Raw genomic sequence first — 26,790 nt, 5'->3', positions numbered from 1 at the left:
GGATGCTCAAATGCAACAGGGGAAACATTTCTCAATGCCTGCTTGCCTTGTGATCAAATGCCACTTTTGCTAGTAGTCTGTGGCCAATTAAAAGACTGAGAAGAAACCAGGCTCAGTTTATCCCATGCTTGCATTTAGTGGGGTCGTCCACAGACAACAATAGAGCAAAACTATCAAAATGGTGGCTGTGATAGTTGATCAAAACCCGTCTGTTTTTTATGTGCAACAGCCTTAGCATTTAGGAACAGAGGTAAGTTAGTTGCTTTTCTATTAATACATAATCCTTAAAAGGGCTCTCCTGTAAGGACCCTGTCTTTGTCTAATTCAGACTGGAAATATACCAAAGGAAAATATTTTCCCCACTCTGCTTTGTCCTCTTGTCCCCACTGGAAATGGCTGCTTGCAACATAGAAGGAGGGGATACTTTCCTAAGAGCTCACAGTTCAAGAATACCAGTGTTAACTTGAATTGCCAACAAGGTCCTGTCTGTGACAAAACAGAACAGAAAATTGCTTTCTCCCTTGAACTGGGGCATCTCCAACCAAGTTGCCTCTCCTTTCTTCCTCTTTCCCTCCCTCCCTGACTCCCTCCCTTCCTTCCTTCCTTCCTTCCTTCCTTCCTTCCTTCCTTCCTTCCTTCCTTCCTTCCTTCCTTCCTTCCTTTTTTTAAAGCTGCCAGAGGCTCCGGGCAGGGGTGACAACAGGCAGCGGTGGGCAAAGGCTTCTTCTTATCATTGCCTCTGCGTGGCTCAGCTCACCTCTCCCAGACCCACGTGCGTGTTTGTGTGTCTGTGCGCGTGCACGGTGTGTGTGTGTTTCTCACCCTTGCAGCCCTGCTCCCTCAAGAGAAACTTTCTGCGATGGCTGGCAGGCTGTAAACTAATGAAAGCTGGTTTTTTGGTGTGTTTGTTTCTTTTCCTCAACATGCCACCAATCACATTGTGCCCTGCCCCCCCCCCTCAGCTCCCGCCCACACCCCATGGAAGGCTGCAAGAAGGTACCATCGCAGCTTTTCTTACCTCTCCCATTCTTTTCTTCCCCAATATCACATTGTGGGGCTGCAAGAGGTGAGACCCCTCTTGTGCGTGCACACACACACACACACACACACACACACACACACACAGGTCCCATTCTGTCTCCTCAACGCTCAGGCAAGGGGAGGGGGAGAGATTGGCAGCATTGCTGGTTATGCTGCCAGCGGCCGTGGCTTTCCCATTCTGGTGTGGGACAGTCCCAGTGAAAGGGAAGCCTTGCAGGCTGCGAGGCCAGGCCGGCGAGTAGGGCATAGAGGTGCTAGTGCTAATCTACAACTTGGTGTGGAATGCGTCAGCCTTAGATCCACGACGCTGACATCCTGGGTGGAAGGGAAGCATTCAGAACGCAGTCCCCAGGGATACCAGGCCTCACACATTCACTACCTCCTGCACACGTGCCCAGAGGGGGCGGAAGTGGTCCCTCATTGGTTCCAGGGCATCACGGTGGAACTAAGGCTGACCACATTGTAGATCAGTGCCCAGTTGTCCTGGACCAAGGCACTGTGGGCCAGTCCTTCGACATTTCCAAGGCGGCTCCTTTACCGCATATGATTTAACGCATCCTTTGGAGGCTTGAAATAGAATACATATAGATATAATGCTGTCACGTAAGTTCCATAATCATCTATGGCAAACCAATGTAAGAAATTGGAGTGATGGCTGCAAGTTTGAAGAACTGCTGTTAGAAATGAATTTCCTTCTATCTAAAACATATTTTTCAAACTTGGGAACTTTAAGACATGTAGATGTTAATTCCCAGAATTCGCCAGCCAGCACGCTAATTCTCTACTAGAATCAGTGAATGGAGTATAAGAGAATTCATTCTAATTTACCAATGAAAATTGGCATTTAAAAAACTAACAGTTGCTCTTCCTGATGGCAAGGAAGTAGTCCCCCTCCCACCCAGAGCTGGTCCTCCTTAATATAGCATTTGTGTGCCTGTCTGCAGATTAGTTATATTACTACAAGTTATAAGTGTAGTTATTTATTAAGTATGTGCCTTGTATGTTGTCCCCTTGTTTCCATTTTTGTGATTTCCTTCCTTGTTCTAATACATAAGTCTTGCTTTTTCATCTACAAATAAAGGAGTTATTTGCAAACTAATCAAATAAATTTAACAAATAAAATAAAAATTTCAGTGTACTGATTAATTTTTCAAACAATATATGTCTTCTGCTTTGTTCCCATGTACTCAGGACTGGATTGGGATATAATTTAAATGCTTCAAATACTGATAATGTGCAATCACCTAATCTTGCATTAACAACATTTTAAATTTTTTCAGTAAACTGCTGTTTATACTCTACACACATATCACAAGTAGGCTTTAAAATGAAAGTTGTAAAATGCATAATGTTGGGGGTGATTTTGAAGTTCAGATGGAAGCAGAAGTCTTCAATATATGGGTTTGTGTGGGTTAAAAATGGGTGCATTTTAAAAAAAGTTTAGCAGGATGAGTGGGAAGAAGCTAATCTTGCTAGGAGAAGAATATACTTATTACAGAAATTATTCATTGTGGACAGGATTGAAACACACAATACACAAAGACCAAAAGGGAGAGCGGAGGGAGCTGCTTAATCCTTGAAGTACAGAAGTTGAAGAATCCAGGTCATTGGGAATGCCTGAGGTTAGAAATTAAGTGGCTCAGTCAAACTCTGAATGAAAGCTTTCATAGAAGCTACATAACTAATAAATATAGTGCATATTACTAACCCTTCCCTTTTATAAGTTTTGGAAGGATTCACTCCCACAGTTTAAAAATTTATAATAAAATTGAAATCGCAGGCCTCCATTGCTGTTTTTGGCAGTCAGTTCTAAATTCTCCAAGCTGATGTGAACAGAACTACTTGAATTGGTGGCAGGTTTGCCCCTTGCTTAAACTATAGCCACATGCCTTTTAAATAAGTATATGTTTCAGACATTTCTTATTGGTACCACCCTGTATAATTCTTGACATATTGGTGTCTCTTTATTGCTTTTAAGGTGTGTGTGTGTGTGCGTGTAGCCAGAGTCGAGGCTCAACAGTTGGTCCCAGTTCCTTTTTTCAAAGTTACATTGTGCAGCTTGCTATTGATTTCTTAGCTTATTTATTTCTTATTAAGGAACTAACTTTATGCTAATATGAAATTGCTTAAAAAAATAAATCATCAATACTCTTAAAGCAGTGTAATATAGTGCTATTAATTCCCCAAGATTTTCCCCTTACCTTTGATCTTACTAAGGAGAGGCATCTGAATGACCTTCAAAGGTTTTAGGCTCCAGTTGCTTTTAAACCCAGCTACTCTAGCCTGTGGTAGGAAACTCTTGAGAGATGTATAGAAAAATTAGTTGGTTCCTATGTTACCATCTCAAATTATGAGACTCAATGCTTGTGTATCCATATGAATATTTTATTGATTTTTCTCTTTGAGTCTAGAACAGATTTCACCCATTCTTATCCAAGATGATCCTTGGAATACAGAGAGGAAACAAACTAAGGAAGATGTGTACATAGGTTCACACTAACCAATAATGCATTTCTTTTGATTTTGGATTAATCATATTTCACATGAATCCATCTATTTCTTTATATAGATTGTGGGTTAGGGTGCTGTGTTGATTTTTACTTATTCGGCAAATTATTAAAGCATGGCTGAGCACAGTGTACAAAGTGAATATAACATAAAAATCTTATCATAAGGTGCAAAAGATTGTGGGTTGCATTAAACAACGAAGCACCCAGAGTCACTTTGGCTTGTGAGATGGGTGGTATATAGACGTCTGAAAAAATTGTGCTGGCTTTAGAGGACTGCTTTGTAATAATGCCTCCAAGACATTAACTTTCCCTTCATGGATTACTGCCTTGTTGTGGCGAAGGGGCTTGTGTAATTCAATGAAGCTATGAGCTATGCCGTGCAGGGCCACCCAATACGGAAAGGTCATAGCAGAGAGTTCTGACGAAACGTGATCCACTGGAGAAGGAAATGGCAACCCACTCCAGTATCTTTGCCATGAAAACCCTATGGACAGTACCAAAAGGCAAAATGATATGACGCTGGAAGATGAGCCCCTCAGGTCGGAAGGCATCCAATATGCTACTGGGGAAGAGCAGAGGGCTAGTACTAGTAGCGCCAGAAAGAATGAAGCGACTGGGCCAAAGCCGAAAGGACACTCAGCTGTGGATGTATCTGGTGGTGAAAGGAAAGTCCGATGCTGTAAAGATTTTTTCTCCATAGGAACCTGGAATGTAAGATCCATGAATCAAGGAGAGCTGGACGTGGTCAAACAAGAGATGACAAGACTGAACATCGACATCTTAGGTATCAGTGAACTAAAATGGACAGGAATGGGTGAATTTAATTCAGATGACCATCAAGTATACTACTGCGGGCAAGAATCCCTCAGACGAAACGGAGTAGCCTTCATAGTCAATAAAAGAGTAGGAAAAGCAATACTGGGATACAATCCTCAAAATGACATAATGATCTCAGTTCGAATCCAAGGCAAACCATTCAATAGCATAGTAGTCCAAGTCTATGCCCCAACCACCAGTGCTGAAGAGGATGAAATTGACCGGTTCTATGAAGCCCTACCGCACCTTATAGAACTAACACCAAAAAATGATGTTCTTATCATCATGGGGGATTGGAATGCTAAAGTAGGAAGCCAAAAGATAACTGGAATAACAGGCAAGTTTGGCCTTGGAGTGCAAAATGAAGCAGGGCACAGGCTGCTAGAATTCTGTCAAGAGAATACGATGGTCATAGCAGACACTGTTTTCCAACAACCCAAGAGACGGCTCTACACATGGACATCACCAGATGGTCAACACAGAAATCAGATTGACTATATGCTCTGCAGCCAAAGATGAAGAAGCTCTATACAGTCAGTAAAAACAAGACCAGGAGCTGACTGTGGCTCAGACCATGAGCTTCTCATTGCAAAGTTTAGGCTTAAACTGAAGAAAGTAGGGAAAAGCACTAGGCCACTCAGATATGAATTAAATCATATCCCTGTTGAATATACAGTAGAGGTGACAAATAGATTTAAGGAATTAGATCTGATAGACAGAGTGCCTGAAGAACTATGGACAGAGGTTCGCAACATTGTACAACAGGTAGCAACCAAAACCAGCCCAAAGAAAAAGAAATGCAAGAAAGCAAAACGGCTGTCTGAGGAAGCTTTGCAAATAGGTGAGGAAAGGAGGGAAGCGAAAGGCAAGGGAGAAAAAGAAAGATACGCCCAATTGAATGCAGAATTCCAGAGAATAGCTATAAGAGATAAGAATGCCTTCTTAAATGAACAGTGCTAAGAAATAGAAGAAAACAATAGAATAGGGAGGACCAGAGATCTTTTCAAGAAAATTGGAGAGAAGAAGGGAACGTTTAATGCAAAAATGGGCATGATAAAGGACCAAAATGACAGGGACCTAACAGAGGTAGAAGAGATTAAGAAGAGGTGGCAAAATTATACAGAAGAACTATACAAGAATGAGCTTAATGTCCCTGATAATCACAATGAGGTGGTCACTGACCACGAGCCAAACATCCTAGAATGTGAAGTGAAGTGGGCCTTAGAAAAGCTGAGCAACAACAAAGCTAGTGGAGGTGACAGTATTCCAGCTGAGCTACTCAAAATCTTAAAAGACAATGCAGTAAAAGTGCTACACTCAATTTGCCAGCAAATTTGGAATACTCAACTGGCCACAGGATTGGAAAAGATCAGTTTACAATCCAATTCCAAAGAAAGGCAGTGCCAAAGAATGTTCAAACTATCGCACCATTGCACTCATTTCACATGCTAGTAAAGTCATTCTTAAAATCCTACAAGCTAGACTTCAGCAGTATGTGGATCAAGAACTACCAGAAGTACAGGCAGGATTTCGAAGAGGCAGAGGAACTAGAGATCAAATTGCCAACATACGCTGGATCATGGAGATAGCTAGGGAGTTCCAGAAAAACATCTACTTCTGCCTCATTGACTATGCTAAAGCCTTTGATTGTGTGGATCATAACAAACTGTGGCAAGTTCTTAAAGAGATGGGAGTACCAGACCATCTTATTTATCTCTTGAGAAACCTATATGTGGGCCAAGAAGCAACAGTGAGAACTGGACACGGAACCACTGTTTGGTTCAAAATTGGGAAAGGAGTCCGGCAAGGCTCTATACTGTCGCCCTGCCTATTTAATTTCTATGCAGAGCACATCATGAGAAAGGCAGGGCTAGATGAATCAAAAGCTGGAATTAAGATTGCCGGAAGAAATATCAACAACCTAAGATATGCAGATGATACCACTCTAATGGCAGAATGTGAAGAAGAACTAAAGAGCCTCTTGTTGCGGGTGAAGAAGGAGGGTGTAAAACCTGGGTTGAAACTTAACATTAAGAAAACCGAGATCATGGCATCCAGCCCTCTCAATTTCTGGCAAATAGATGGGGAAGAAATGGAGGTAGTGACAGATTTTATTTTCCTGGGCTCCAAGATCACCGCAGATGGGGACTGTAGCCAAGAAATTAAAAGACGCTCCTGGGGAGGAAAGCCATGGCAAATCTAGACAGCACACTAAAAAGCAGAGACTGTCAACAAAAGTGTGTATAGTCAAGGCTATGGTCTTCCCAGTTGCAATGTATGGCAGTGAAAGTTGGACTATAAGAAAGGCCGAGCGCCAAAGAATTGAGGCCTTTGAGCTATGGTGCTGGAGAAGACTCCTGCGAGTCCCTTGGACTGCAAGGCGATCAAACCGGTCAGTCCTAGAGGAGATCAACCCTGACTGCTCTTTAGAAGGCCTGATCTTGAAGCTAAAACTCAAATACTTTGGCCACCTAATGAGAAGGAAGGACTCACTGGAGAAGAGCCTAATGCTGGGAAAGATTGAGGGCAAGAGAAGAAGGGGACGACGGAGAATGAGGGTGGATGGATGGAGTCACTGAAGCAGTAGGCGTGAGCTTAAATGGACTCCAGAAGATGGTAGAGGACAGGAAGGCCTGGAGGAATGTTGTCCATAGGGTCATGATGGGTCAGACACGACTTCGCAGCTAACAACAACATTAACTTGACAATTTAAATTCAACATCAGAAAGAAATATTTTGCATTAGCACATGGCATTTGAGATTCTTTTATCAACATGCGTGAAAATGTCTTGGCAATGAGACACAGTATATGAAAGGCAAAATACTCATTGGAAGAGGTGCTCTGAGGTTTGGAAGCAGGATTTAATATTTCAACTCCCCTGAATATAGCAGTGGATGTAGGCTAACTGGAATGGAATTCAATTTATGTTATTATTTATGAAGATCTTGATTTTGGAGAAACCATCTAAGAAGTTAGTGGACTTCACTGTACATAAACCTAAAAAAGGTTGGGGAGGCTGGATAAATTCCAAGGGAATATGAACTTAATAACCATCTTCTGTCACCTGCATTTTTCTCTGACAGTGTATTTCCCCCTTTCAGCAAAACAGCAGCACTAAGTAGAAAGTGCATAGTGAAAAGTGTTTTACAAAGGATTTTGTTCTTGTCCCCTGAATGTCTAATACAGTTCAAAAGTAAATGTAAGGAGAGATATTTTTCTAAGCTTCCCTTTTTTAGTTCAGACAAATGATCCAAAAAAGGAGAGGGTAGAGATCATATCTCAAGAGAAAAGGGTGAATTCCTTGCCAATACATATTAAGGGAAATGTGCTCACTAATTTAGTATTTTAATGTAAATTTTACCAGAGTTAAATAAGGAATACTGGGTGTAGTTCTGAATGCCCCATGAGACAATTTTGCTAATAAATATTAAATCATAGAATCATCGGGCTGGAAGGCACCTTGATCTTCTCATCCAACCCCTGCCCAAGGCATTTATACTATCCCGGACAAATTAATGTCCAAACTTTTCTTGAAAACTTCTAGTGACAAAGCGTCCATAACTCCAGAAGGCAAGCCATTCCATTATTTGATTTTTCTTGCAGTTGTATGGCATATTCTGTAAGAATAGCTTATTTACACTGTTCATTTTTCTGGGATTTTTAATTCTTCAAAAATTGTTCTGTTTTCCCCATATAATAAATAATTTCACACGTCATAATTTTTTAGATATTGTAATGGTGTGGAAGAAGACAGTGAAATGTTGAGGCTGGCTATAAACCTGCAAATGTTTTTCTATTTATTACCTTGTCTTTTTCTTGACATGTAAAAAGCTCATCTATAACTACTGTTCAGACTGTGATTGTGTCACTGTGTGATTGATCAGGCTTCAGGGTTTATGTCAAATTTCATTTCACCATTTTGTGCTTTATGGCTTTTAATACTACACTCTGCTTATGAAGTATAAACCAAAAATTCATTGCCTCTGGCATATGTAACAGCAATCCCCTTAGGTATGTGCTAATGAAGACAATGCTGTTTATGCTTCTAAAGTAGAGTAGCAGTGATAAAGACATTCTATTAATTTGAGATGGTGTTAGTGTTTATTTTTCCAGCTTTGCACCTAACATATTGGATTTTGACTTGCATCGGCAACAGAGCCAAAGCCTTGCAACACGAGCCTGTTTTGAAACATAACCAGTCTCTGAAAAAAATGTTGATAAAAATGGTGTGTGTGTTTGTGTGTGTGAGAGAGAACCATAATATGCCCACCGCACAAGGTAAGAAAATTATGTTATTGTTGTTAGTTGCGAAGTCGTGTCTGACCCATCGCGACCCCATGGACAATGTTCCTCCAGGCCTTCCCGTCCTCTACCATCTTCTGGAGTCCATTTAAGTTCACACCTACTGCTTCAGTGACTCCATCTAGCCACCTCATTCTCTGTCGTCCCTTTCTTCTATTTCCCTCAATCTTTCCCAGCATTAGGCTCTTCTCCAGTGAGTCCTTCCTTCTCATTGGGTGGCCAAAGTATTTGAGTTTCAACTTCAGGATCTGGCCTTCTAAAGGGCAGTCAGGGTTGATCTCCTCTAGGACTGACCGGTTTTATCACCTTGCAGTCCAAGGGACTCGCAGGAGTTTTCTCCAGCACCATAGTTCAAAGGCCTCAATTCTTTGGCGCTCAGCCTTTCTTATGGTCCAACTTTCACAGCCATACATTGCAACTGGGAAGACCATAGCCTTGACTATACGCACTTTTGTTGGCAGGGTGATGTCTGCTTTTTAGTGTGCTGTCTAGATTTGCCATGGCTTTTCTCCCCAGGAGCAAGCATCTTTTAATTTCTTGGCTGCAGTCCCCATTTGCAGTGATCTTGGAGCCCAAGAAAATAAAATGTGTCACTACCTCCATTTCTTCCCCATCTATTTGCCAAGAATTGAGAGGGCCGGATGCCATGATCTTGGTTTTCTTAATGTTAAGTTTTAAGCCAACTTTTGCACTCTCCTTCTTCACCCACAAACAAGAGGCTCTTTAGTTCCTCTTCACTTTCTGCCATTAGAGTGGTATCATCTGCATATCTTAGGTTGTTGATATTTCTCCCAGCAATCTTAATTCCAACTTTTGATTCATCTAGCCCTGCCTTTCTCATGATGTGCTCTGCATATAAGTTAAATAGGCAGGGCGACAGTATACAGCCTTGCCGGACTCCTTTCCCAATTTTAAACCAATCAGTGGTTCCGTGTCCAGTTCTCACTGTTGCTTCTTGACCCGCATATAGGTTTCTCAAGAGACAAATAAGATGGTCTGGTACTCACATCTTTTTAAGAACTCACCACAGTTTGTTGTGATCTACACAATCAAATGCTTTAGCATAATCAATGAAGCAGATGTTTTTTTCTGGAATTCCCTAGCTTTCTCCATGATCCAGTGTATGTTGGCATTATTTATACTTTTGTAAGAACCCAGAACACCAGTGAGCAGATAATATAACCTAACATTAATATTATCTCAGTTTGTCAGAAGGCTAAATTATTGTGGTTCTGCAGATACATGGAGCTTTTCCACTACCAAAGCTACATTAGAAATAAGTTTAGATTAGGCCACAGATTTGCGATTATAATTACTAAACTATATTTATTATCTGAAATAAATTTACTGAGATGTATGTAATAACCAACGATTATTTGGATACAGATGGCATAAGCTCTTCTTCAGACATATATGCTAAATGCGTGATAGAGCATAATACCTGAGAAAATATAAAGATAGGCTTTGCTCTGCCGATACTTTTCTTTCTGTTTTGTTCTTATTCATCTATCCTACATAGCTCTGTAAACTTCAGAAGCTAGAAAGATTATTCCCAAGCTCTTTCAAACTATTTTACTAATTCACTTAAGAAATGTACAACATGAAATTCAATCTAACTTTGATTTGAAATTCAGAAAGATCATTTCCTTCGATTTTTGCATATTCCTGATCTGTGCATATATTATCCTCTAAAAGCCCTAAGCCATCTTTTTTCCTAAAATAGCTTACAACAGTTAACGTATTCTAAAAGAGTTGGATAAAGATGGAGCATGATCTTCAAAACAACTTAAATGAAAACAATTCAGTATTTGTTTTTCAATGGTGGGCCAGACAGTGTAGATGTTTATCTACCTGTCTGCCTGTGTACCTATCTATTGTGGTATGCTATTATAAATACTAGCAGATCAGATTGCAGAATCCGTATTTGCTTTAGAGACAAATGCATAAACATAAGCAATTGTTTTCCTCATTACTGACTGCATTAATATATCACTTTCCTATCACAACATTGGTATCTTACAATGACTTACCATCTAAGATACAAAATTCACATTTGGCTTTGTGTAATGTTTAGAAATAGTTTGTGGAGAGAATTCTGGGAAAAGTGAGATATTTGGCCTCAGCCAAAAAAAGTTGGTGTCTTAATCTTTGAAAACATTTCCCTTATTAATGAGATAACTCACTCTGGGACAATATTTTTCAACTTTGGCAAGTTTAAGATATATGGATTTCCAGCTCCCAGAATTCCCCAGCCAACATTGTTCTGTACTTTTTAAGAAGTATTACAATTTTTTAAGTTCAAGGTTTATGTTAGTAGAAATTTCCTTCATGGAAAACCAATTGAACCAAAATGTTTCACTATGAATAGAATGTTCATTTCTTCAGATGCTTTCCAGGTATGTGAAGTTCCTGCAATTCTCAGCAATAGCTGTGCCTGCTGGAAAGTTATATGGTATTCTTTTTTTATTTGCAGTAAGTAGTTCTTACTTGCTAATGGCTCATCCCTGTATAATTTTGAGTAAAAAATCTGAATATTAGACAGGAAAAAATACACCGTAACTCATGGTTTGCAAATGGTCTGAAGCCTTGCATATTCTAGTAAGTTCAACATTTAGCAATGACATTTCAGCCAGAATTATCTTATCTTTATGTACTGTCATAATGAGTCAGTTTCAGAAAACATGCTTTGGATAAATAAGGAGAAAATCTAAGGGTGCAAACCTTTTGTTACTTAGATAAAATGATAAAATGTAAACAAAAGGTTTTGGAGAACACTTATAAATGTCCTTTTTCTCCCAGAATATTCTAGTCGGTTTGTTGGCCTGGATACTGCTGTTTTGCTTAAGATGTTGACTAAATAGCAAGAAAATATTATGACTAATTTACAAATTTGTGTGACTTTAGGAAAAAAATTGTATTTTATTTCTTGTGCTTAACTGGAAGTTAATGCTTGAAGCATGATTTATTTCAATGGGATATAATTCATGTCAGTGTGCCCCTGTTAAAATAATTACATGGGATACCAATTTAAAATCCTCTTATGAAGACCATATATAATTTATTTTCAAGGATCACATTCCTGCAAGAATAATGTGTTAGGAATTGCATGTATGCCAACAGTAGATGGAGTTGAACCAAGCAGGCCAGACTTTTATTGGCATTCACTTTTGTTTACATCGCCTTTCATTCTTTTTCTGTATGTGCATTTCCCTTATCACTCTTCCTCATATTGTAGGTTGTTATCCAAGGGACAGTTCACTCTTTTCAGAGGTCTGAGTACCACTGCAACATCCCCATGGTCACATAATCACTGCCCCGGGGTCATGTGATCACCATTTGTAACCTTCCCAGCTAGTTTCTGACAAGCAAAATCAATGGGGGAAGCCAGATTCACTTAACAACCACATGATTCACTTAACAACTGCAGTGATTTGCTTAACAACCATGGCAAAAGTCATAACATGGGGCACAACTCACTTGACAACTGTCTTCTTGGCAGCAGAAATTTTAGGCTCCATTGTGGTCATAAGTTGAAGACTACTTGTATAGACATTGTTATAACATTGTAATTATTTTTCTGTCATGAGTGAACAACAGTGGTCCATCTGATCATTTCAGTGAATATTTTGCGTGGATTGCGTCCCCATAAAAAATGGCCATGAAGCTATCTAAAAAGTACCTTCTCCCTAATGTGCATTTAGGTCATTGACAGAGGACTTTTAATTTATTCATTCTGAAGTAAAAACAGTTCTAGTGAATCTCATAAGTTTCCTACTCAGGGTCCTGATCCTATTATGGCTGAATCAATTCCTTCTCATTCTGCTGTTGCTTTATTTTTCATAACCCCTCTGTCTTAAAACTTGTTTTATCTCCTTTTGCATTATTTTCCTCTTTACCTTCCTATATTATGTCTGGGACTTTAATAATAATGTGGGAAACAGATGTCCAAACTCACAAGGATGGAAATAGCCTCATTATTAGCAGTCACTTCCAGGTTTAAATGCATCAGGTGCTTGGAGATACAATTTTGGCTATATTGCCTGGGAATTCTACATGATACATGCACAGTACATCTGGAGACCATCAGATTAGGGAAAGTTCTTGTATGGCTCTTGGTTTCTAAGTCAGGAAAGAGTCAGCTAAAAATCCGCTTAAGAGGGTACTTAAAAATATTTATATTATGAAGATAGATGGGAGGAAGAGAATGTTATTTCCATGGGTACCAATACTTTTTTGTATGTTGCTAAGTTATTCTGAAAGTCCTTGTCCTTAGTGCCTTTGTGCTATATTCTGCAATAGCTGTTAGGAAAAAATGTTAGGAAAAAGAGATCTAGAGATAAAGTCTCTTTGCTTCTTTGTTGTAACTCTGAACCAAATGGGGAAGAAATAATAATAATAATAACAACAACAATAAAGTTGGAAGGGGCCTTGGAGATCATCTAGTCTAACCCCCTGCTCAGGCAGGAAACCCTATACCATTTGAGACAAATGGCTGTCCAGTCTCTTCTTAAAAACTTCCAGTGTTGGAGCATTCACAGCTTCTGGAGGCAGGTTATTCCACTGATTAATTGTTCTAACTGTCAGGAAGTTTCTCCTTAGTTCTAGGTTGACTAATTTCCATCTGTTGCTTCTTGTCCTGCCTTTAGGTGCTTTGGAGCATAGCTTGACTCCCTCTTCTTTGTGGCAGCCCCTGAGATTTTGGAACACTGCTATCATGACACCCCTCATCCTTCTCTTCATTAAACTAGACATATCCAATTCCAGCAAACGTTCCTTATATGTTTTAGCCTCCAGTCTCCTAATCATCTTTGTTCCTCTTCTCTGTACTCTTTCTAGAATCTCAACATCTTTTTTACATCTTGGCGCCTTTGGCGTCTAGTCATGCCGGCCACATGACCACGGAGACGTCCTCGGACAACCGCTGGCTCTTCGGCTTTGAAACGGAGATGAGCACCGGCCCCTAGAGTCGGAAACGACTAGCACGCATGTGCGGGGGAACCTTTACCTTTACCTTTAACCAAAACTGGATGCAGCATTCCAAGTGTTGCCTTACCAAGGCATTGTAAAGTGGTATTAATACTTCACGTGATCTTGATTCTATCCCTCTGTTAATTCAGCCTAGCACTGTGTTGGCTTTTTTGGCAGCTGCAGCACACTGCTGGCTCATATTTAAGTGATTGTCCACTAGGACTTCAAGATCACTCTCACAGTCACTACTATTGAACAAGGTACCACCTTGAAAATTAGAAAAAGCCGAAGTACATGATACAGTAAGCATAATTTTAAAAAACCAAAATTCAGTCTGCTTTACTTGGGAAAAAAGTAGGCATGTAAGACCTTAGCCCATATGTCTATGGAGATTCTCAGTCATCGAAAAGGTGCTTTTTCAAGAGGTGACTGGAAGTGAAAATTGAACAACCCTCTCTCAATAGAGGGGGAGGGATACAACATCTTCTATCTCCAGTCTACAACACATTCCTTTCAGCAGTTCCAAGAAGGCTCCAAACCTATTTGCACCACTCAGGTGACTTTGAGGACATAGATTAACCCCCAAGTGGCCTCAATGAGTCTCTAAAAGAATGCAAATGACCAACTATCTTCAAGGAATATAAATCCTTCCATTCCCCATCATCCAGTCAGAGCTGAAGAAGCTTTTTGGATAAGAAGCGAAATGTCTTCAAAGAAAAACAAGAAAATCGAGTTGCCTCTTGAAAAAGCATCTTTGGGACTTAGCTCAGATGAAAATAAATATCTGGCAATATTTGAAGATGGGCCTTGAGAAACTAAAGAGTCAGTGAGAATTCTGCTCTGCTAAATCTGTTTTAGATAACTTGTGAATATTTAGTAGAATTTGTATCAGGTTATTAAGGTCATATGTGACCCTCAGCTAAGCCAAACTATAGAAATTTTGATTATTTTCGCTCCTGATTTCAAGGTAAATACATATAAATTCTTTGGAACAATCCTAAGACATTATTTTTTTGAAATTTAGTTCATTATGAAATCAGAGATGTGATAATACAGTTTGCCACTGAATCTATACCTTAAATCAGTCTATTATTATATGACATCTGTAGAACTTGCTGTTAATTTCTTTCTGAATATATGGAAATGACTATACGTTTCTTAAGAGTAGTGCAGATATGCATGGAAAAGATGTACTTAGGCTATTTTTTAAAAGACAGAAATGCAATATGACCAATTTAGTTCATTTTGTTTTCCTTCCGTTCAATGTCCAATTCTTGGTCTGTCAGGACAAGTCCCCACAGTTTTCTTGGCAATTTTTTTTTAAAAAAAAGCTGATTGCCATTGGCCTTTCCTTGGGCTGAGAGAAAGTGACTGGCCCAAAATCATCCACCTGGCATTGTGCCTAAGGCAGGACTCCTGGTTTCCCATTTTCTAGCCTGGACCCTTAACCACTACACCAAACTGGGTCTTCATTTAGCTTTAACAGGGGGAAAAAATAGGTGGACAGATTACTATATGATTGAGAAGTAATTTTTGTAATGTTTAGAAGTCCCAGGTGCTTATCAGCATTAGCTATTATTTGAAGTCATATATATAATAAGTATTCTCAATATTTAGGTGTGAATTAATTCTTTTAGAATAATTCTTAGGTCTGTTTTAAAACATTTAGATGCAAAGTTTTTAAAAAAAATTGGTCTGGTGTTATTGCCTCTTTAATAGTTGAAAATACATGTCACTCTAGGGAAAGGACTGATTTGCAAAACAGATGTACGTACTATATGTCTGACTGCCTGAGCTCAGTTGCTATTCACAGTAAATAAAGCCAGTGTATTGGCTTTGGGCCTGTGTTTTGCAGATATGGTACTTTAGTTGCAGCTGCTCTTTATTTGTGAATGGAGGAGGGCAAGGAGAGAAAGGGGAAAAAGGAGCCACGTGCAGTCAGAAAATCCCTGACACTGAATTATGTCCGTGACACGCAGGCTGCTAATGCTGAAATGTTTAATCCTTTGTTGGTGTTCCTGAGCTGGCTCGGGAGGTTAGATGCTGGCCAGTTTTCATTGGCTGCAGGAAATGTTGTTGGAATGGCTGACAGCTGTCTGCCAGCCTGTCTGCAGAGCCTTCCTGTCCAAGCTGCTGTTCAGCTTCACAGAGCCATTGTTTGCCCCCTGCGCCTCCTCCCCCCTTTCTCTCCCCATTCTCCCCCCTGTAAGGCCTTTCCAGCCATATCCTGATCCTGCTGGAGAATTAGCTCCAGATTGCTTTGTTTATTTTGTGTCCATAGGCGACAATGTGCAGCCCCAGCCTGCCACCTCAAGTAAATTGGGGAGAGGGGCATTAGCCATTCCCAATCCCTAAAAGTGCAGCCATAGAGATGGTCCCTTCTTCATCTCCCCACCAACCCCATCTTGCCAAGCTTTACCAGACTAAAGTATATTTGGATGGAAGAAATAGAAAGTGGAGTTCACCTTTTATTTGTCTATATATTTTAAAGGAACTGCTGTCTTGCAATCCTGCCTTGCTAGGAATCAGACTCATTTCCTGAAGGGCCTGTTTGGCCGCAATTGGAAGTGAGTCTTCTGTTGCATATCTTAATGCTAAACCTTAGGTCTTCTCAGAGAAAATCAATCTGGTGGCTATGATTGGACTTTTTTTAACCTGTGTTATGCGTATGATGTACATAAAATGGGACAGGGCTTCAGATATGCAGTTGTGGCCACCAGCTTGACGTTTTAGCCCACCTACCATGCCTGCTTTCTCATGTGTAAAATGAAAGCCGCAATACTGACATTGATCCACAAACAGGAAAGACATAGTTTATTTATTATTTATTTATTGATGGGATTTATATCCCGCCCTATCTCCTGAAGGACTCAGGGCGGCTCACAGTAAAACATATAATAAGTGCATAAATCAAGATAAAATGAAATTGAGAACATCAGTGCAATAAAAAATTAGAGAATTTTAAAATGAATTAAAAATACTAAATATAAATTAATTAAAATGCCTGTCAGTCTAGGTCAGCTTGGTGGAACAGGTGTGTTTTGAGGCCGCGGCGAAAGGATTGGAGGTTTTGGGCTATCCGAAGCTCAGGGGGGAGCTGATTCCATAGGGTTGGTGCTCCCACAGAGAAGGCCCTCCCCCTGGGGGTCGCCAGCCGACATTGCCTAGCTGACGGTACCCTGAGGAGGCCTTCTCTGTGTGAGCGTACTGGACGATGGGAATTTGTTCCCGGCAGCAGATGGTCCTGCAAGTATCCCGGACCTAAGCCATGTAGGGCTTTAAAGGTAAGTACCAGCACCTTAAATCTCACCCGGAGGGCAACTGGTAGCCAATGCAGCTCACGCAGGAGGGGTGTAATATGGGAGTATCGGGAAGCTCCCATCACAACCCGTGCAGCTGCATTCTGCACCAGCTGAAGCCTCCGGGTGGTCTTTAAGGGCAGCCCCATGTAGAGAGCATTACAGTAATCAATACGGGAGGTAACGAGTGCGTGGGTGACTGTACGTAGGGCATCTCGGTCCAAAAAGGGGCGCAATTGGTATATAAGACGAATCTGGGCAAATGCCCCCCTAGCCACAGTTCCAATGTGATCTTCAAAACTGAGTCGTGAATCTAGGAGGACGCCCAGATTGCGTGCTTTATCAATGGGAGGTAACATCTCTCCTCCTATAGTCAGAGATGGAACCTCTTGGACTAAACGAGATGACGGTATGTACAGCCACTCAGTCTTGGCCGGGTTGAGTCGAAGCCTGTTTTCTCCCATCCAAATCTGTACCGCTTCCAGACAACGGGACATCACATCGAGGGCATCACTGGGTTGGTTCGGGGTGGAGATGAATAGCTGGGTATCATCAGCATATTGATGATATTTCACCCCGAAGCTACGGATGATCTCTCCCAGCGGCTTCATATAGATGTTGAACAGGAGGGGCGAGAGCACCGAACCCTGAGGCACTCCACAATTAAGAGGCCTAGGGCTTGACCTCTGCCCTCCTGCCAACACCGTCTGCGAACGGTCCGAGAGGTAGGAGGAGAACCAACGCAGAACGGTGCCTCCCACTCCCAGCCCCTCAAGACGACGCAGTAAGATACCATGGTCGATGGTATCAAAAGCCGCTGATAGATCTAATAGGACCAGGACAGAAGAATAACCTCTATCTCGGGCCCGCCAGAGATCATTCACCAGCGCGACCAATGCCGTCTCCGTGCTGTGCCCTGGTCTGAAACCCGATTGGTACGGATCTAGATATTCAGCTTCCTCCAGGTTCAAAGGGAGCTGTCGTGCCACCACGCTCTCAACAACCTTCGCAAGGAAGCGAAGGTTGGAGACAGGACGGAAGTTGTTTAAAACAGCTGGGTCCAGTGCCGGTTTCTTGAGGAGGGGCCTTACCACCGCCTCTTTCAAGGCAGCAGGGAAGTACCCTTCACTCAGTGAGGCATTGATAACTGCTAGGAGCCAGCCTCGTGTAACCTCCCGAGAAGCATAGACTAGCCAGGAGGGACACGGGTCCAACAAGCATGTGGCGGCACTTAGTTTCCCCATGATCTTGTCCACTTCATCCGGAGTCACAGTTGTCAGAACTGTTACAGCAAAAGAGGTTCCAAGGCCTTGACAAAAATTGTATCTCTTCAGCTGACTTTTCAATTGTGTCTAGTCCCTCCTCCACCCCCCTCAGATCAGGTTGCTATGAGTGTAAGATAATGAGGTTTCTTTGTTTGTTTGAAGTTCCTACCCAACATCTGCAAAAGTATATAAGAGTGGCCTCATTTCCTCCTTGGACCTTTTGAAGATGTTATAAATATACATCTCAATTAGATCCTTAAGTTTTAAAAAAATCAGATGAGTAAATCCTGTTCTAAAAGAACATAATGTTTCAGAAGACTTTGGGAAATGCCCAAACAGTGTATTTAAGATAAACTTCCTTCAGTGCCTATACATATATATATATACACACACACCCCAGACACAATTTTGCCGTATTTGAGTATTCATTCAGTAGATAGAAGGCTTTGGCAACAAATACAAGACTTTGGCTCCATTCCTAAGTAAACATGAGATAGTAAATTTCATTGAAATCAGTGGATCTTCCTTCCAAAAATTTGGTTGGCATGTACTTCTGTGCTCAAAAAAAGAGTTATATATGTAGAGCAGCTATATAAATTAATCAAATAAATAAATTTGCCTCATTCATGCACTGTGCAGAAGAACATGACATGAGAAAAGTTGCCCACAGAAACTTTTTTTCTTTTACACAAAACTAATCATATACAGTGAATATGAAAGTTGCTAGTTTTTGCACATGTCATCAGTGGATATTTGTATCAGCTAATGTGTTTAAGATTAAGACATGAATATAATTTTTCTCTCATATTAAACCACTGCCTTTCCATCACAGGATAATATTTAGAAATATTTTAGAGGAGACTTTCTGCTTGAAAGATTTACAAGTCGTTTTTCAATAATTTCATAAAGTACAGTAAGCTTGCAGTAGCAGTCATCCCAACTGTGAAAGTTGGCTCTCCAAATCAGTGTGATTATTATTCATCCAGTATTCCTAGGTACATCGTGTGCACATAGTTTGTACTGAATTATACTCAGCTGACAGAGTGAATGCATCAGCAGTTCTTATTCCTGTAATAGCCAAGAAAGAATGATTTTCCTTACTTCTGTTACTGCATATTAAAATAAAAGGCTCCTTGGTTCTGAATTGAAACAGAAATTCTGAAATTTCCACATGCAACCAAAATCTGTAGGTATTCACCCCACAGTTTTAATTATCACACATTCAACATGGCATTGTAAATAGAGTAAGCCCTGGGGAAAGACTTATTTGGGTCATACCAAACTCAGCAAATTTCATACTTAGAGGCTTGAATTGCTGCTACATTGAACTGGTGCATAACTTGGTCTATAGCATTATTTAGAAATCCCACCATAATGGCTTGCAGACCATGGGGATTTCTTAAAATATTTTGTAAACCCAGTCTAATGTGGTTTATTCACCAAATTAAGTAAATTATGGCTTAGTGTTATACAAACAAGCAATGATAGCCAGTTGGGTAGATGAAATGCCTGTTTACAATTTTCAAAGTACCTCACCTGGACCAGATTATTGGATATTTGTCATCATGATATTTGTATCTATTGATATGTAAATATGATGTTTGATTTCTGCATACATCTCCAGTTGATGAGATAAAAACAATAGGAGATTGGCTTGCAAGATAATCTTTAGATTTAAGACTGTAGCTTGCATAAACATTTCTGAGATTGGGTGATAAAATGACGAAAATATGCCAGAACTGACTGGCATTGTATACTTAACATCAGCAGAGAATATGGGCATATGACATGAGTACTACTAAAGCAATTATCTTATAATCTTTTCCCATTTAACTTACTAAAAACTATTTTCTGCAAATCTCAATTGACCAAAGCTTTGCAGGCTCATCTATTGGGAACCACAACATATGGAGAGTATTGTGACTTGGAAAATAAAAGGAACAAATGGTAAAAGCATTAGTTAATGTATGAAGCGAAGGAAATAATGGATGCATTGTGCGTTCCTAAAGCTAAGGAAAAAGGGAACAATATAAATCTTAATGAAGCTGGCTTGTATATGTGGATTAAATATTATGTATTTATTATTTCAATCTATATTTCTGCATATTTCAATTTCATGACTTGGTGGCTTACAACTTAAAACATCATAAAAATTTAGCAATAAAACACTATACACATAATCAGCAGCAGAGATTAAAAAACAACTAATAAATAAACATAAATACTACGCAAGTTCTGCCACACATCCAGTTCTACAGGCTTGATGACACAACTATGTTTTTAAGGCCTTATAACAGGCTAACAGGAATGGGGCCAATCTAACCTCCAGAACAGAACAATTAATTTTAAGTGGTTTTGAGTCTAGACTGAAATTCTTGTGTTTAATTTTTGTTTTAAATTAAAAGAATGTAAACATGGAATAGAAATGAAACCTGAAAGTTGATGGGCATGGTAGAGAGGTGTCCATTAACACACTGGTGCCAATAGTTGCCACACAGGGAACACAGCCCTTATTCAGTCAGGCGATTAGTCCCTTTAGTTTACATAAGGGATCTTCAAACTTGGCCCTTTTATGACTTGTGGACTTCAACTCCCAGAATTCCTCAGCCAGTGTGCTGAGGAATTGAATCATTGAATGAGATGAAGCATTGAATCATAGAATGAGATGGAGCAAGTTGGCTGTCAAGTCCAACCTTCTGCTGCACACATAAAATATTACATAAATGTCCAGTATATGACAAAAAATTTTAAGGCTCAGTTGCATATGTTGTTAAATTATTTCAGATAATGGCGGCCAAACTCTGGGAGGTGGAAACAACTGGCCCTTAAGAGGAAGAAAGTGGACATTATGGGAAGGAGGAGTGAGAGGAGTTGGATTCGTTGCCAGTCCTTTACTGAAATGGAAAGGAGTTGAAAGCCATGACCTTATCCACATTTCTGATTGGTTACCAACTTTGGTGAAGCTTGCTGGAGGATATACCAATGGCACAAAGCCTTTAGATGGCTTTGATGTCTGGAAAACACTCAGGTAACTTGCTTGAAACAGAATTTGATGAAGCCCAAGAAGCAAAGTATGCTTCTAAAATATATATTATTATAACATGAAAGTTTTTTTTAAAAAAATTAGTTAAAAAGTTTGTTCAATTCTGAAAATATTAATGTGTTGTTAAAGCAAAGAGAGAGATTTTGAACAAAATTGGGACATAGAGGGAAGTTCCATGTTATCTGTTCATCAGCACTTTTAATCAGCAAATGTGGGAAAAACAAACTATTTTGAAAATGGCATGATGAAGGTGATGATGATGAAAAAGTATTCACTTCTACATTATCTCTTATAGCACTTTGTAGGAGAAACAGATTTCCCCTGAGAAGTTTTGAAAATGTAACCTGATTAATTTTGTCATAGTAGAAAAGCAACTGGTTTTCAGAATTGTGAAGTAAATGTGCAGATGATGATTACTTAATAAGCAATCAGCAGCATGAAATGACTTGCGGTGCTAACATTGTTTCAGCAGAAACTTCACACTGAGAAATATAATGGCTGGCTTTTAATAGCTGGTTTTTAACATGCGATAGATGTATTTTGACTATGGGATTATTGGGAGATAATTTCCCTTCATGGGAAAAAAAATCTGTTGCCTTTACAGTTTTGCATTAATGCCGAGTACATGAAATTGACCACACTCTCCTTCCTGCTTGATTCTGCCATGCATCAGTTACTTACAACAGCTTTCTATTAGAGCTATTTAAAATATTTTGCCTGCCCCCAGGGTAAGGTTTTTGTTATTCTCTTTGGTCAGACAAGCATCTCTGGGGATGTTTTAGGTACTGAGTTTCTGAAACAAGGATGATACTTTATGAATGATTGGGCATTCTCTGGCAGTTGGTGTCCCTGAGCTTTTCTGAGTGCAGTGGACCAACGAAGATTCTGATCTGACAAGGCTGTCTAAATAAAATTGCACCATAGCAACCAATGTTGTATAAACTGAGTACTGTAAAACTAAATCTCACATATGTGGAGCCACAGTCTCGTGACACACTCTCTCCAGCAGTTTTTGGCAGAGGGAGAGAGAACAAGAATACATTAGGTACTTTCTGGAACCTCTTTTGTATCATTAGCCCTATGTATTGAGATTCAGAAAGAGTAAGGCAAAACACAGAAAAGACATTTTCAGTAAGTGGCGCAGGAACTTTGGAACTTTTTCCACAGAAAAGGTTTTCTAAGATTCTCCCTTGAACTATTTAGAAAACAGCTTTTAAATATAAAGCCAGGTGTTGCTTTGTTGGTTTTATGGTGTAGCGTTTTTAATTTCATCTTGTAGCTCTCCTAAATTAATTGATGTACTGCATTAATAGTTTCCTATTTTAGATTATCATTCTGTAGGAAGCTAGCCATAGTGGTTTATAAATAATGAATAGGGTTTAACCCAAAATGTTAAAATAGCAATAGCACTTAGATTTATATACCGCTTCATATGCTTTATAGTGCACTCTAAGCTGTTTACAGATTCAGCATATTGCCCCCAACAATCTGGGTCCTCATTTTACCAACCTGAGAAGGATGGAATGCTGAGTCAACCTTGAGCCAGTCAGGATTGAACTGCTGGCAGTCCTCAGAATTATTTATTTATTTATTTATTTATTTATGTATGTATGTATGTATGTATGTATGTATGTATGTATGTATGTATTTATTTATTTATTTATTTATTTATTTATTTATTTATTTATTTATTTGATTTATATACCGCCCTTCTCCTGAAGGACTCAGGGCAGTGTACAGGGCAATAAAAATAAGAATATAGGTTACAAGATTAGCCTACAATACTGCATTCTAACCACTGTGCACCACGGCTCTGGTGGTGCAGTGGTTATTTTGTCTTTTTGAACAAACCATGTTTAAATCTCACAATATGACTTAGTGTGAGATATGAACCAGGACTGCTTTTTTTAATTTCTTTTTTTAATTTTTGGAGCTACTTTGAAATGTAATTGGTTAACAAGAATACTTTTATTTCTTCAATGGTACACAAAAGGAAACATTAAAGTGGGAGGAATGGGATTCTATTGAACTATGGAAGGAGACTGAATCTTTTTATAATAAATTTTGTTTCAGTGAAGGAAAACCATCACCCAGAAAGGAGCTACTTCATAACATAGATCCAATTTTCGTGGATTCATCTCCATGTAAGTTTGACATTAATGGCTGGATCTTTTTACAAATCTATGCAGATGTATTAAAAATGAGTGCTGCTTAGGTTAGTAGAACATTCCCAGGTATGAGTGTTACATGAATGAGGACCAAGTGAGGATTTCCCCTGAAAGTGAGAACAATTTATTTTATTTTATTTTTTTATTTTAATTCCATTTATATCCCGCCCTTCTCCGAAGACTCAGGGCGGCTTACAAGCTTAGCAGTAGCCTTCATTCTATGTATATGCCTGCTTATTAGGGCTTTCACACACACCCCCAAGCGGCATTATTACAAAGTCAGCTTAATTGCCCCCAACAATCTGGGTCCTCATTTTACCTACCTCGGAAGGATGGAAGGCTGAGTCAACCTTGAGCCTGGTGGGATGCGAACCTGCACTAATTGCAGGCAGCTGGTGTTACTTAAGGAGGCATTAGCCCACTGCTCCACCAAGGCTCAATTAATCAGTGGAACAACTTGCTTCCAGAAATTGTGGGTGCTCCATCACTGGAAGTTTTTAAGAAGAAATTGGACAGCCATTTGTTCAGAGTGGTATAAGGTCTCCTGCTGGAGCAGGATGTTGAAGACTTCCAAGGTCCCTTCCAACTCTGTTATTCTGTTCCCCTCCACTAGGAAGAACCTGTAAGTAAGGCTGGGTGCAAACTATTCCACCTCTTTGTCATAACAATATCACAGTGATTGTATCTATGTTGCCACTCTAAATCATTCCCAGAAATTATTGTCCTATCTAGTGCACTCAAGTTACTCAGATGTCAATGTAGTTCACAGTGTGGAGCTACCCTAAACAGCCACATGTCCCAGATACAGATAGTCCTCAAGTTACAACAGTTTGTTTAGTGACTGTTCAAAGTTACAACAGCACTGAAAAAAGTGACTTATGACCATTTTTTACATTTACAACCATTCCAGCAACGCCATGGTGAAGTGATCAAAATTCAGACTCTTGGCAACTGACTCATGTTTATGACGATTGCAATGTCCTGAGTTCATGTGATCTCTTTTTGCAACCTTCTGACAAGCAAAATCAATGGGAAAGCTACATTCACTTAATAACTTATCAACAGCAGTGATTCACTTAACAACTGAGGCAAGAAAGGTTGTAAAATGGGGCAAAATTCACTTAACAAATGTCTCATTTAACCACAGAAATTTTGGGTTCAATTGTGGTCATAAGGACTACCTGTAGACAGTTCTGGCCAAAGGTACAACCACCTCCTCCAGCCCTATTTAACCTAGCCCTTAAAACCTTGGTCTATCGTGAGGCTGGGTCAGAGTGAGCGATGAACGCCTTGTGTGATGTTGTGGTGCTATGAATGGTAGGACTTTCTCATTTTAATGATATAATTCCTTTTTAAAAACATTTGTTTTTATGTTGTATTCTGTACGCTGCCCTTCTACATGCTAGAATTGTAACAGATTGGGGGTGGTTTGTAATGCCCCCAAATTAAATGGTTTTGTTCTAATGAGTTGTTTTATCTGATAGATACATGGGCTCTTTCATAATGCAGTCAAGTTTCTTTGTTGACCTCTTAGAAAAGGGAGGGGAGCTGGGGGGGGGGGAAGCCTGAGCCGATTTCTATCTCTGAAGTTCCAAGTACTCTGGTTGCTTTTGCATTGTAACAATATGATTTGGAGATTCCACCAGATCTCTTTTCCAGTAAACATTGTCTATTCCAAAACTCTCTCCAGGGTTTTTGGTTTTTTTTGCCAGACACTTAGCTTTTCAATATGGGAATGATTTTAAGAGACTTTTCATTGGAACATGTCACTTTTACATTCTCTCCAGATTTCTTAATGAAATTACCATGTAATAAGAAAATGGTATCCAAAACTACAGAGGACAGCCTCTCTGCAGGATTGTGGGTTTATGCTACTTTTTTAAAACTCCTATTTCTACAAAATTGAAAGCAGAGCCACCACAAGCAGGTGTGCAAGTTGTGCATTCCACAAAAGTTCCGTGACATGGAGGGTGCCAAATGGTAGTAATGATAGAGGAAGCAGCCCATCCAGTTGCTACTTTGTGCACATGGGCTATAGAAGAAAAGGAGAATGAGATACTGGGAAGCCACAGCTGCCACGGAATGCACAAAGGGGAGTCAGTGGCAACCTTTACTGGAAGTGCAAGAAAGAAAGTTTGGGAGGCAGAATCAGGGCTGCAGTATATGGTGGCTTCTTCTTCTTTTATTTCTTCCCAAAGCAACTGTGCCAGATGGATAGGAGATGAATAATTATGCATGCATTAGAGAGAGAGAGAAAGTAGATAAAGAAGTGGAAGAACAAGCACATAACTATTGAAGTCATAGTGAGCATTCCAGGCATATATCTTTCTGGAAGTCTAAAAAAGTTTTATGAAGTATTAGGTGAGCTAGTTAGTGTGCTGTATATAACCAGGGAGCCATGTGCTGTATAAAACAGTTGGTTTGAATTCTGTATATTCCAGACAGTGCACAAAACCCCAAAAATCATTTGTTATGAAGAAAAGCCGTTGCAGCTGCCAGATGAATTAAGGTTTTAGTTTTCTCCAAACATATCTACTTTGTTTCTAGTATCTGTAACTAAAGGTAGCATGTGTAGGAGTTCCATACCTAAACCCTGACCAACATGGTCTTACTTGCAATTTCAGCATGTAAACCACATGCAGTATTTAGGAAGATTGTCAGATATTCCTAGATTTTTATGATCTCACTGAGTTTTTACATGAGATTTTGATGTTCTCAGTAAATTTTGCAGTTTTGTGGGATTTGGGCATTCTCAATATACAGTATTATGAGACCTTATATAGGATTATAAAAGAGAGACTAAATCCCAAGATTTAGTGAGCATGGATGAACTATTTTTAATTTGTTATTTTAATGGTGGATGGACATGTAAGTGCTGTTCTGGGAGCCAGAATTATCTCACGTAAAGTGCTGTGGACCATCCAGTCCTGAACAATCGTAGATATATTGTAATAAGGCATATTGATCTATGTTGACAAAGAGGCATCTTTCAGGATGTGGGCCATATGGAATGTCAGTTTTTCTACACATCTTGTACATTAGTTCTCTGAACATAGTTACTCTGCAGAGAATAGTAAATTTAGATAAAGGACCTCCTTTGTAGCTGATTAATAAGTTGGAGGTCATTGTGGGAAATATATGAGGTTCTTTATGCAGTGCCTAATATGAGTCAGATTTGATGGCTCCAGAATCACTTTTTGGTGCTATGGCTACTTAGCCCTAAGTATATAAAGTACTTTAAAGTAAAACGTACTTTTTAATCCTCTAGGATTAAGATGTTCCTAAACTAGAAGGGGTGATTTAGTTCTTAGTAATTGCATTTATTTCAGCTGTCTATGCTCAGTGAAGTGTATGTGGTTCACTTACCCATCTACCAC

The 26,790-nt window shown here is 39.7% G+C and overlaps 2 protein-coding genes across 3 annotated transcripts in view; one reads left to right on the top strand and one right to left on the bottom strand.

Annotated features, from left to right (window-relative positions):
* Positions 1–26,790, bottom strand: part of SCAMP1 (secretory carrier membrane protein 1) — a 319,758-nt gene that overhangs the window by 107,561 nt on the left and 185,407 nt on the right. The window lies entirely within an intron of this gene.
* ARSB (arylsulfatase B) overlaps positions 1–26,790 on the top strand; it is a 79,672-nt gene that overhangs the window by 13,643 nt on the left and 39,239 nt on the right. For both annotated transcript variants that reach the window (XR_014491074.1, XM_083351503.1), the window contains exons 5-6: positions 20,987–21,230; positions 23,319–23,389. Coding sequence is in view for 1 of the 2 variants with exons in the window: in XM_083351503.1 (XP_083207629.1) it covers positions 20,987–21,230; positions 23,319–23,389 (315 nt within the window). In the remaining variant the exon portion in view is untranslated. The remainder of the gene's footprint in view (positions 1–20,986; positions 21,231–23,318; positions 23,390–26,790) is intronic.

This window comes from Vipera ursinii, assembly GCF_947247035.1.
Source record: "Vipera ursinii genome assembly, chromosome: 2".
Taxonomy (NCBI): Eukaryota; Metazoa; Chordata; class Lepidosauria; order Squamata; family Viperidae; genus Vipera; species Vipera ursinii.
The sequence above is the reverse complement of the archived record's forward strand: the minus strand, read 5'-3'. Positions and strand labels throughout refer to the sequence as shown.